The sequence below is a fragment of the Mustela nigripes genome, chromosome 13 (genome assembly GCF_022355385.1).
Source record: "Mustela nigripes isolate SB6536 chromosome 13, MUSNIG.SB6536, whole genome shotgun sequence".
Lineage (NCBI taxonomy): Eukaryota > Metazoa > Chordata > Mammalia > Carnivora > Mustelidae > Mustela > Mustela nigripes.
In genome coordinates, this window is record NC_081569.1 from 51,340,762 (window position 1) to 51,353,902 (window position 13,141).

General features: G+C 35.0%; 1 protein-coding gene across 1 annotated transcript; it reads left to right on the forward strand.

Moving 5' to 3' along the window:
• Positions 1-2,838: 2,838 nt before the first annotated feature.
• Positions 2,839-3,777, forward strand: LOC131998644 (olfactory receptor 4K13-like). Its single transcript, XM_059371133.1, has one exon. It carries the CDS (start codon positions 2,839-2,841, stop codon positions 3,775-3,777), a length of 939 nt encoding a protein of 312 aa, XP_059227116.1.
• The last annotated feature ends 9,364 nt before the right edge of the window (positions 3,778-13,141 follow it).

Here is a 13,141-nt window from a genome sequence, read left to right on the forward strand (position 1 = left end):
GTAACATAAATGACTTTCTGATTTGAAATCCCTAGCTAAATATCAACTACATTTTGGGGAGCATTGATTATTTATCTAGGATATAATTCAACTTCATTAAATTTTACAGAACCTGACTTATAAAAATTAGACTCTGCATTAACACTAAAATCTAATAGACCAGAGGTAAGCACTCTTGATACTTCAATGAATCTATATTTCTCTGAGATTTCTCTGGAATTTGTATATGGGTGCATAATTTTTCATAAAATGTGATAATAATCTATTTAAAATATTTAATATAATGACATTTTAAAATTTAATAACATATCTTACACATTTTTCCATATAAGCACATATAGATTTCCATTTTAAATCATTCTATTAATGACAGGCTTTGGAGGAGATTTCCAAATATTACTTATTAAAGCTAATAGTACAATAAGTATTTGGCCATTTCCCTGTGAAAACTTATACTATAAATCACAGAATTGAGGGTTCTTTTTAAAAATGTTGCAAAGTGAAATCAAAATATAATGGCATGCCACAATTTTTTGTTTCTCATGTTGTTAATTTTAGCCATTCTGGCAGGTGTGAGGAGATATCTCATTGTAGTTTTGATATGTATTTCCCTAAAGATGAGTGATGTGGAGAAAATTGAAATTGGCTACATTTCTACCTACCTACATTGTTGGTAGGAATGCAAGCTGGTGCAGCCACTGTGGAAAATGGTATGGAAGATCCTCAAAAGGTTAAAGATAGACCTACGATAGGATCCAGTGATTGTACTACAAGGTATTTACCCAAAGGATACAAAAATTTGAATTCAAGGGTGTACATGCACCCCAATGTTTATACCAGCATTATCAACATAAACCAATTATGGAGAGCCCAAATGTCCACTGACTGATGAAGAGATAAAGAGGAAATGGTGTATGTATGCAATGAAATATTACGCAGCCCTCAAAAAGAATGAAATATTGCCATTTGCAATGACATCGAGGGAGTTAGTATTATGCAAAGTAAAAAAAAAAAGTGCACTTTCTTTTTTTTAATTGGAGTATCCTTGAAACATGACAGTATATTAGTTTCAGGTATTCAACACAGTGATTCCACAAATCTATATGTCATACTCTGCTCAGCTCAAGTGTAGCTACCATCTTTCACCATTCAACCCTATTACAATACCATTGACTATAGGCCCTGAATTTTACTTTTTGTTCTCCCATGTCTTATTCATTCCAAAACTGGAATCCTGTGTCTCTCACCTTTACCCATTTTGCTCATCCTCCCACCCCTATCCCTTCTGGCAACCATTAGTGTGTTCTTTTATATGTGGAATCTAAAAAACAAATCAAAACAACAACAAATCAAATGAATAAAGAAACAAAAAGCAGAATCCAACCTACAAATACAGAAAACAAACTGATCGTTGCACCATTTTTAGAATAGCAATTCTTCAGTAAAAATAATTTCTTTCTCAGAATTTTGTTATGATAAGATATCATATATTCATTTTTACAAGCCACACCCAAAATAATAAGATGTTAAGTGAAATACACTATTCCAGTAGTTTTTGTTTTATTTAAATCTGTGAAGCAAAATGATGAAAATACAAATATTTATTTACTCTAAATAATGGTATGAATATCTCAGTTATTTTATTATTATACTTTTCCAAATTCTTACATTTCAAAATATTTTAAAACTATATTATATCTATTTCTATGAATGAAGTCTTCAGATATAAACTCTTTTGTGTTTTTTTTTTCCAATTCTTCATTTTTTTCAGATATCACTTTTTTTTAAGTCTCAAAAAATTTGTTTTGCTACTACTATCTCTTCGTGGATATCTGTCTTATCTTCCTCGATACTTTACTTCAAAATTTCTGGCTGGCATCACTCATGCTTAAATGGATGTCATTCCACATGGGTCTGCCTTAGTCATCTAGAAGTGCATGGATCTGTTCCCTACAGATCCTCCTTTGTTTATCAGAACTTTACAATCATACTCTCTTACAAATAATATGGATGCTATACCATATCCATTAGGATCCATTCTTGACAAAGAATGTAACTTAAGCGAGGCAGTAGGAAGCTAGTGGCAAGCATCCATTTATGCTATATCTGAGCACTGTACCTTCCTATCTACTAACTTCATATAGGCTTAGAGGTAAAGTCAGAGCCCATGGGAGAAGACCCAGACATCTGAGTCTTTTATCCACCTTATGGAAAAAGAAAATGAGAAGCCACTTCAATTTGGCCAACCCTAGATTCAACTGTCCAAAATTCAGTGTTTATTATGACTGCTCATCTGATTTTCAGCAGCCACTACAGAATTGACTCTGAGACTTGCCATATTTTATATTCCATCTACTTTCATTTTTCTTGATCCTATTTTTCAGTTAGAAAATCACTTTGGCATCATCTTCACTGATAGGCAGAAATAGATTTCAAAATGGAAGGGTCCTCCTCTTCTTTGCCCATGGATGACCAACAAATCTATACCTTATCCTTGAAAAAGGTGGCGAAGAACTTCTAAATTATTTCACCAACTCAGATACTCACTCTTCTCAAGATTAGTGCAAATATGAGCTAAGTAATGCCAACTATAATTTTCTTCAAATGTCTGAGTTTATGGCAGAAATTCCTCATAAGCTTTGCTAAGACATTCTGTCTATTCTTTTTTTCTTAAATTTTGGATTCAATGTTGTTCAAAACTTTTGATTCTTTTTGCACATTTCAGTGGATTTTAGGGAGCAAAGTTAAGTGTATATATATTTCATCTCTCAACTTTAATTCACTGATTTTAATCTATTTTGATTTTGTTTTAGGTAACATATGCCAACAGCCGAACAAATGGAGAAACAAAATCACTCCATGGTGTCTGAGTTTATTTTGTTGGGCCTCGTAGAGTTTCGTGAGTTACAGATTTGCTTTTTCTTGTTTTTTTCCATTATCTACATAGCCATTGTATTAGGCAACCTCATCATTATCTTTGTGGTAAAACTGGATCCTCACTTACACTCTCCCATGTACTTCTTACTGGCCAACCTCTCCTTCATTGATATGTCCCTGGCCTCCTTTGCTACTCCTAAAATGATCTGTGACCTAATTAGTGAATATAAGGCTATCTCCTATGAAGGCTGCATGGCCCAGATGTTCTTCCTTCACCTTTTAGGTGGAAGTGAGATGATGTTGCTTGTAGCCATGGCAATTGATAGATTCATTGCCATTTGCAAACCCCTCCATTACAAAACTATCATGAGCCACCGTGTTTGCATAGGACTTGCACTTCTGTCCTGGACCACTGGTTTTGTGCACACTATGAGCCAAATGGTGTTCACAGTGACTTTACCATTCTGTGGCCCCAATGTTGTGGATAGTTTTTTTTGTGATCTGCCTCAGGTCATCAGACTTGCTTGTACTGACACTTATATCTTGGAATTATTAGTCATTGCATTTAGTGGACTACTTTCTTTGTTCTGTTTCATCTTTCTGTTCATCTCCTATAGCATCATTCTGATTACTGTCCGGCATCGCTCCTCCAACAGGTCTTCCAAGGCTTTATCTACTCTTTCAGCCCACATTACAGTGGTGGTACTGTTCTTTGGTCCTTGCATCTTTATCTATATATGGCCGTTCAACAGGGTGTCCATAGATAAGATCCTTTCTGTGTTTTACACAATTTTCACTCCCCTTTTAAATCCAATCATCTACACATTCAGGAATAAAGACATGAGGAAAGCAATAAGAAAAATAAAGACCAAACAAGTGAGTTCCGGATCAACCTTTTAACTGAAACATTACAATCATCAAAGTCATTATCATCATTGTTGTCATTACCATCATCATCCAAAGATAGGAGGTATTTAATTTTGTATCAACCATAAGTCACATTTTTGGGAAATGGTAATCCTTCCCTACACAAGTATATATTTGCAATAAAATATCCTGAATCATGCATCCAAATACAAAACTATTCAATATAATCCTATTCTTATATGTTGTAATTTTCAGTTTTTTATAAAATAAATGAGATTCTAAATAAGTATTTATTGAGTTCTTATCATGGGTTAGGCACTTTGCATGTGTTTTCTCTTAACTTTACAGCAATGAAAATAGAGCACATTATTAATATATTCTCAGTAGAAAACTGAGAATTCTTTCATTTAATGAACTTGCTACTGTAAGTACTAGACTGGGAATCAGATCCTCCCTCTAACTTCAAATTCTATACTTTTATAATAGATTGATTTTATATTAAAAATTTAATAACATTCATAACTTTGTGTCCCATCCCCTCTTTTACATGCTTTCAATAAATAACTCTTTCCAACAAGAAAATAAATTGACCTGAACATCAAAGTCACCAGCCATTTCAGTCTCTTTATATCTCTGATTTCATAGAACTTATTAAGCCAACTCAGAAGACTAATTCCAATTATCAAGGTATACTAGCATTAGTGTTACTCAGTGAGGTAGGAAAATCATGTATGAAATTCAAGTGATTCTCTGTGGTGCCTCATAATATTTGCATATCAAGTAATAAAAGCAAATGAAAATGTTTTCCACAGTGGCTTCATCAATTTACATTCCCAAAAACAGTGCAGAGGGATAACATTAATGGTGACTAGGGGTGACTACATGCACTGAGTAATGTATAGAACTGCTGAATCAATATATTGTACATATGAAACTAATATAATATGTTTATTGTATTTCAATAAAAAAGTAAATGAGAAGGGCATGAGCAAATAAAATTTTAAATTTAATTCACTCCACCAAGTAAATAATCCTCATTATTGGAGATATTAGATGAAGACAAAAGAAGAAAGCAATTGGAAGTAAAAGAAAATAACAAAGGACAACTGAGTCTCAGGACCCATTAGTAGGAAAATGATGATTACAGTAACTAAAATATGTTCCTCCTGAGTTGTGTATTATAACAATTGTGTATTTATTGTATTTATTAAATTCCTTTTTTAAAATTTTTCCTCGCCAAGATGTTGGTGATTAATTTTACCATTTAGTCTCTAGGTTACAGAATATTCCTGTGAGATTATGACTAAACTAGAGGAGATCCCAACACTCCATTGAGATGGATATAGTAAGTTATGAGAATATTTAGCTTTATTATTGGAGAAAAATGGGATAATGTCTTAATTTGTATGTAGGATAAGTGAATCTTTAGGTTGAAGTAACTGTCATTGATTGGAAGTTTAAATAAAAGTGGAATGATGTGCATGGATGCTGAGCAACCAAATGGAAAGATGATTCTGGATGTTTTTCTTTTGACTATCAGCCCCTTATTAGCTCTTCTATAGTCCTCTCTGTATAGGAGATAGCTATAAGCCTGAAAATTACACTTCCTGAACTCCCTTGCAAACTTATTTCTATCAGGTTCTATCAGTGAGAGACATTAATATGATATTGGAGGGCAAGAAAAAGGAAGCTTTACATTCCTTTGCTTTGGGATCAGGTAGCAGTAGTTTGGGCAGCTGTGGACTTCAGAATTATTTTGGGGGACTCAACAGCATCAGAAAGTGAAGGATCCAAATTTCAACAAGTGCATGAGCTCTTATCTTCTTACTCAGTAATAGGATAAAGGTTTTAGCATCACTAATGATGACACTGATCTGGCAACATTTATGGGTTCTGGGTAATGTCTTTTGCTCACCCAGCCTTCAAGGTAGAAGTTTTTTATACTTACCCTCAGTAATATCATTTTCTCCTTTCTGTTCCTCATTTCTTAGCTGTAAATTTTTATTTTCAACTTTTTACTGAACCATTCCCTGGTTATCTTGAAGACATTTCAAGCCCAACATGTAAAAACTAAGTAAGTTACCTAACTTCCTAAACCTGTTATTTTTCCTGCACTCCCTATTTGAATTAATAAGATCTTGATCAGATTAATGGTCCGATCTAGAAGCCAAAATTTACTATTACATATATACTATCCTATTACATATATACTGGTGCAGTTAATGGTGCTGTAATTCTTCTGAGACTCTATTCACTTTTTCTCATTTTCTGTTTTACAACTGTTCTTAAGATTGTATAATTGCTGGGGTTACGGACATTGGGGAGTGTATGTGCTATGGGTGAGTGCTGTGAAGTGTGTAAACCTGGCGATTCACAGACTTGTACCCCAGAGGATAAAAATATATTATATGTTTATAAAAAAATAAAAAACAAAAAATTAAAAAAAAACTTTCAAAAAAAAAAAAAGATTGCATAATTGCTACAGATGTATCTTCAAGTTCCCTGGTTTGTCCTTCTGACTGCTCATATCAAATGGTGAGCTCCTCTAGTGACTTCTACCTTTGAGTGAATTATTGTACTTTTCAACTTCAGAATCTCCACTTTAAATGTTTTCTTTTTTATTTTTTTTTAAAGATTTTATTTATTTATTTGACAGACAGAGATCACAAGTAGGCAGAGAGGCCGGCAGAAAGAGAGAGAGGAGGAAGCAGGCTCTCCGCGGAGCGGACAGCCCGATGCGGGGCTTGATCCCAGGACCTTGGGATCATGACCTGAGCCGAAGGCAGAGGCTTTAACCCACTGAGCCACCCAGGCGCCCCAGAATCTCCACTTTAAAAAAACAATAATTTCTACCTGTTTTGATACCCTCTACTTTGTGAGATATTGTCATCCTTCCTCTACTTCTCTGGACATGCTTTCCTTTAGTTCTCAGGATATATTTATAATAGTTACTCTGAAGTTTGTTTTTCTGCTAAGTGCACATTGGAATCCCCACAAAAGCAGTTTCTGATAAGCTTTTATTTCATGTAGTGGACATAATTGTGTGCTTCTTCATATGTCTGATCAGTTTTGGTTAAAACTGGACATTTTTGGGGGCATCTGGGTGGCTCAGTGGGTTAAAGCCTCTGCCTTCAGCTTGGGTCATAGTCTCAGGGTCCTGGGATCTGGCTCCACATCAGGCTCTCTGCTCAGCAGGGAGCCTGCTTCCCTCTCTCTGCCTGCCTCTCTGCCTACTTGTGATCTTTTTGTCAAAATAAATAAATGAAATTAAAAAAAAACTGGACATTATTTAATTTATTTTTAAAGTGTTTTATTTATTTTTGAGAGAGGGACAGAAAGAGAGAAAATGCATGAGCTGGGGGAGCAGCAGAGGGAAAGGGAAAAGCAAACTCCCCACTGAGCAGGGTGCTCAATCCCAGAACTCTGGAATCATGACCTCAGCTGAAGACAGATGCTTAACTGACTAAGCCACCCAGGCACCCCAAAACTAGACATTTTTAATAATGTATGTAGCAACTCTGATTACTGATCCCTCTCCTCTCCAATATTGATATTAGTGGAATTGTTTGATTGGTTGCCTTTTAGTTCCTTGGCTGAATCAACTCTGAAGCGTATTGTCCCTGCAGTGTGTATCCTATGATGTCTCTGCTCAGATTTTTTCCTTGTGTTTAAGGTTTTATTTTTTATTATTTAATTTAATTTATTTTCAGTTTTCCAAAATTCATTGTTTATGCATCACATCCAGTGCTCCATGTTTTTAATCACCAGCTTAGTTACCTTTGGGACATCATAAACCACTTACTGTTTGGTGGTTTTGCTTAAGTCTCCTAGGCCAGGTAGAATTTTACCCTTAACTAGCAGACATGTTGTGTGGCTTAGAGGCAACTATCACAGTTTAGAGTTTACATTTTTGCCCATTTATTGAGGGACTAATAGCTGGATGCTCTGACTCTAGTGTTTCCTGAGAGATGCACAGACTTCAGCACTCACGCTGTCTTCCTGACTAACAGGAGTTTGTGTGACTTTTTTTTTTTTTTTTTTTAAGGTTGGCTTCCTAGAAGTTGCTCTTGGTTTGGTGTTGCTCATTTTTCAGAGATAAAGCTTAGATAGAGCTATGGAGTTTTTCATCCTTATGGTATGCCTGTCCTTCTGTGCAGAGCCTGAATACCATTTCACAGGAGTTGAGGGCAGGGACACAGCCCATTTCTCCCTAAGTGACATCCTCCTGTGTTAGTGGGCACTAGGGAAGCAAAAGTCTTGGTCATCTCAACTTTCCCCTTCTGACATGCACTTCAATTCTAAGCTGGAGGAAAGGGATGCTAAGGGGGGGGGGGTCTTGGTGTTCTTAGCCTGCTATGTATAGAATACAGTTGTTGTTATTTATTGCTGTGTTTAAAAAAAAAACATTTTAAAATGATTGCTATTTTTATATTTCATTTATTTTTTTAATGATTTTATTTATTTATTTATTTGAGAGAGAGAAACTGCACATGAGAAGAGGGGAGGGGCAGAGGGAGAGAGAGAAGCAGACTCCTGGCTAAGCAGGGAGCCTAATGTGGGAATGGATCCCAGGATCCTTGGATCATGACCTGAGCCAAAGGCAGACATTTAACCAACTGAGCCCCCAGGTCCCCTGTGCTAAGATTATTTAGTATGAGAACCACCCTCTTACAAATTTTTAAGTGCAGGATGTAGTACTGTTACCTTTAGGGGCACTGTTTTATAGCAGAAATTCCAGAATTTGATCTTGCATAGCTGAAACTATATACTCATTGAACAGCAACTCCCCATTTACTCCTCTGTCTAGGCTCTGGCCACTACCATATTACTTTCTGTTTCCATGAGTTTGACTGCTTTAAATACCTTATATAGGTGGAATCTCTGTTACATAAATAGATGTGGAATGGAGAAAGATAACCTCACTGTTTCCTTGGTACTCACCTGTAGTACAACCTCTTCAACACTTAAGTCCTTACCATTCCAGGGTAAAACCTAAGAACAAAATGCTAGCCTGATTTGTGCAGAGAGAGAATCCCTATTTTCTTCACCATACCTGCACAGCAGGGTAACCAGAGTACAGCAGAAATGAGCTTCTACAATATGGAGCTCTGAAAGGAGACATGGGGTCGGGGGAGGCTTAAATGCTAGACTACTATTCTTAAGATTTAGTAGATTTTCTTAAAGGACCACTTCTCTATTTTCTATATGGTTTGGCCAATTTCTAAAGACTGTACTTTTTCTTTCTCTGAAAGATTCACGAATGAAGTGTTTGTTTTGTTGGGAGAGAAAGTACACTAGGCTCATCACTCTGCCAGTCCAAAAGTTCCTACCTTATCTGATTCTGATATAGAGCATCTGCAAACAGTATTATGGAACTCACCACTTACTCTGTTCAATGTGTCATCATTTCTGTACAATCTGTTAACAAATTTTCATGATTCTACCAGATTATTTATTTATTTATTTTTTAAAGATTTTATTTATTTATTTGACAGACAGAGATCACAAGCAGGGAGCCTGCTTCCCCCTCTCTTTCTGCCAGAGAGAGAGGGGAAAGTAGGCTCCCCACTGAGCAGAGAGCCCTATGCAGGGGCTTGATCCAAACCCTGGGATCATGACCTAAGCCAAAGGCTTAGGTTTTAACCCACTGAGCCACTCAGGTGCCCCTCTACCAGGTAATTTAATCAGATCCTCTTCTCCATTACCCTCCAAGGCCTTAGGTCACACTTTCATCATTTTTTATGTAGATTATTAAAATAACACAGTAATTACTTCACAGCACTACTACCATCAGCCTGTGAAAACTCAATTCTTTCAGTCTACCATTTCAAGTACTCCCCACTAATTATAGAATATATTCTAAACTACTTAGATATTTAAGACCCTTCAAAGTTCTTATTCTAACCTAACTTTCTGTCCCCATCAAAAACTCTCCCTTCTTTGGGGACTCTGAGAAACAAACTGGGGGTTTTAGAGGGAAGGGGGGTGGGAGGATGGGTGAGCCTGGTGGTGGGTATTAAGGAGGGCATCTATTGCTTGGAGCACTGGGTGCGGTACATAAGCAATGCGTCTTGGAACACTGAAAAAATAAAAAAAAAATAATAAAAAAAAAACTCTCCCGTCTTCATCACCCAAGTTACCACGTACTACAAACATACGAGCTATTTTCTCTTCATTCAATAAGTTAGAATATTCTATGCTTCCATACCTCCCTACATATAATTATTTCTGCCTAGAATTTTCTTCCTGATTCTCTGTGCAGCCAATCAATGCCTACCATTAAAGACAAAGTTGCCTTTTTGAGGAAAAATAGCCTCTTTTAGAAGAAATTTTCAATTTAGGGTCAGTATTGAATAATAAGATTCTGAGATCCTTTAGGACAGGCTCCTGACATACATTATGGGCCCAAGAAAGTTTGAGACTTGCTGAGTTCAGTACCTATTACAAAGCCTCACTCTAGCCACTTGAGAACTAGTTGTAAAGCGTTTCCTTATATCTTAGAGCAATATCTGCACTATAAGAACTTACACAACTTTAATTTTAAAGTTAAAAAATCAAAATTTTGTTTCCAGAATTTTCTTTAGTGGAAATCAAAGGACAGTATATTTAACACTAGAGAGTAGAAGGATATTAGAGAACAGAAAGCAAGTTCACTCAATAAATTGGCCAAAAGTAAGAAATTAAATGAAGAGTGAATGCTAAATGCAATCCTTATCACCAGAGGATATGCAGTGATGCATTTGGGAATATTGAACATTTGAGGACAAGAAAGGAATACTTGATGAAACACAGAATTTTACCCTCACCAGTAATAGAGGGTGAATATTCATTCAAGAAGTAAAGAACTGCAATTGTGGGAAGTACAGACCAGGAGGGGTATTGATTGGGTCAATATCCATTGTTGAACCAAAAGAGAAGATTTAATTAAACAGTCATTACAATTTATTTAAACCCACCATCCCAAAGGAGGATGAATACATTTTAAGCTGTTTCTAGCCAATTTATCAAATATACAGAAAAAATGTGAACATTTATTTATATGTCTCAACTTGAAAAGATAAGTAAGCTTCATTAATATTTAATATTCAGATTATTTTTGGTACTCAAAATTAGTCTGTATAATACCTGGTCACATTACTTATGATATTTAAGTTGGTCTGTCTGAAAAAGTATGAGTGAACCAAAAGACAGAGAGATTTAGAGCGGTTCACTTTGCAGTTATTTGCTTTGAACACATTGCTATATATTACAGCTTAGGTGTGCCAAAATTGGGAGAAGGGAAAACTGAAGGATTATGTTATTTTATTTGAATTTGATTTGTTCTCCAAAACTTTATAAGAAGCTTAATTAGATTTGTGTTAATAAGCTTTGCATTGAAGATAATTCTAGTTATAAAAACTCACATAAATGATTATAAAATGATGGGGTTGACAATTTTACGCATAATATGAACCTGTCAGCTTAAGCACAAAGTAAAAGAACAAAAAGTCGTGAGAACTGACAATAAGCTGGCTAAAAACATTCCAAATTATTGACAAACATTATTTTACAATATGAATTTACTTTCATTATTATTAACAATGAACCTGATAATCTATACTGTACCTTGATATATTAACTAGTGATCATAAGCAAAACATTTAAAAAGTAAATATAAAATTCATAAAGCTCTATACATTTTTTGCAGTATTAATATTCACCAGCTAATAAATTAAGGGTTTCAATTTTTTACTGAACATATTCTTAAATGTTTCTTACTAATAGCAAAAGGATAAAAGCCACATTCTACTGAGAAAATAATTCTGTTTTCAGCCACTGTAAAAATGACTTACACAAGCAGTAAGACAATAAATAAAATGCATTTCTTATCAGCAACAATATCAAGAACACAGAAAATATTCTAATGTTTTCATTCATTTCACAGAAAACATTCTAATGATTTCAAATTAAATGATTTGTGGTAGAATCAGATTTGTCTTATGAGAAGGAGTTTTGCATTATACAAAAGTATGGATGATTTTAACATCTATATCTAATCATCTGTCATCAACTGTAATGACTCCTATGATAAACATGATGTCTTGACAAAAACCACATTAAGCCATAGGTTAAGTGGTGAATTTGACTGGAATTAAATAAGAACTTGCATATAAGTGACAGCAATATCAACCAATTCGAAAGTTATTCACAAAAACCTTTGTTGACAAGTTACTGAAACAAACATTGAAGCCTGTGTACAAAGTACACCAAGATCATCAATTATGATTAATTTTATATGAAACCATTTTGTGTCATATAGATATTCTTCAAAAACCACATAATTATTGAATTAAAATAAGCATAAAACAGTTGTATCATCAATGTATCATTTCAAATTTTAAATTACTTAGCATAATTTATTTAACTGTCTTTTAAATTTTCTACTTCCTGAATATATGTAAGTTGTATATAATATATGCTGTCAATTAATTTATAGCATATAGAGTTCTACTTTTATGTTTAGGATGTTATGTTCAGCCTGGAAATTATTTATAATAATAATTAATAACTATAATAATTATTATTATAATTAATAATTTAAAAATTACCAAACGTAGTCAGAAGCAAGGTAAGAGGATAGCTTAAAGTAATACGATGGAAAACAATCACCCATTAATTCAAAGATGTCTAGAATTCCTATAGTACAATCAGTGAACACTCTCCCACCCAGTGTGATCAAGCCAATGTCCAGAGAGAACCGCAGCACGTTGCAGGGCCAGAAATTAAGAGTAAACTTCTCTCCTGGTCATGCTAGGGCAATAGCCTCAGTGCCCTAACAACTCCCACTGAAATATGGATTCCCAGAGCCCCAACACATCTGCGTCCAAAGTGATTCACATCCTCATGAAAGAAGTAGAAGATAGTATATATATTCATATACACAGTATCACAGACAGTGAAAAGCTGATTTATAATTTTTATTATCCCCTCGAACATACTGTTCTTCATATTGTATCTTTAGAACAGGTAAGTGGAAACATCATAGAGAACTAATTTATTAGAGGTTTAATATAATGAACATGGTATTTTAATTAATTTTGTGTTGGCTGGGAGGAATACGTTGTGGCTTTTGAGATATCAAATTCTCTCTCACTGGGAGATCACATTACTATTTCACAGTAACATACAGCCAGGAATTTTTATACAGATTTAAATATATGTTCTCGGGGCACCTGGGTGGCTCAGTGGGTTAAAGCCTCTGCATTTGGCTCAGGTCATGATCCCAGGGTCCTGGGATCGAGCCCCACATCGGGCTCTCTGCTCAGCAGGGAACTTGCTTCCCTTCCTCTCTCTCTGCCTGCCTTTCTGCCTACTTGTGATCTCTGTCAAATAAATAAATACAAAAAATCTTAAAAAA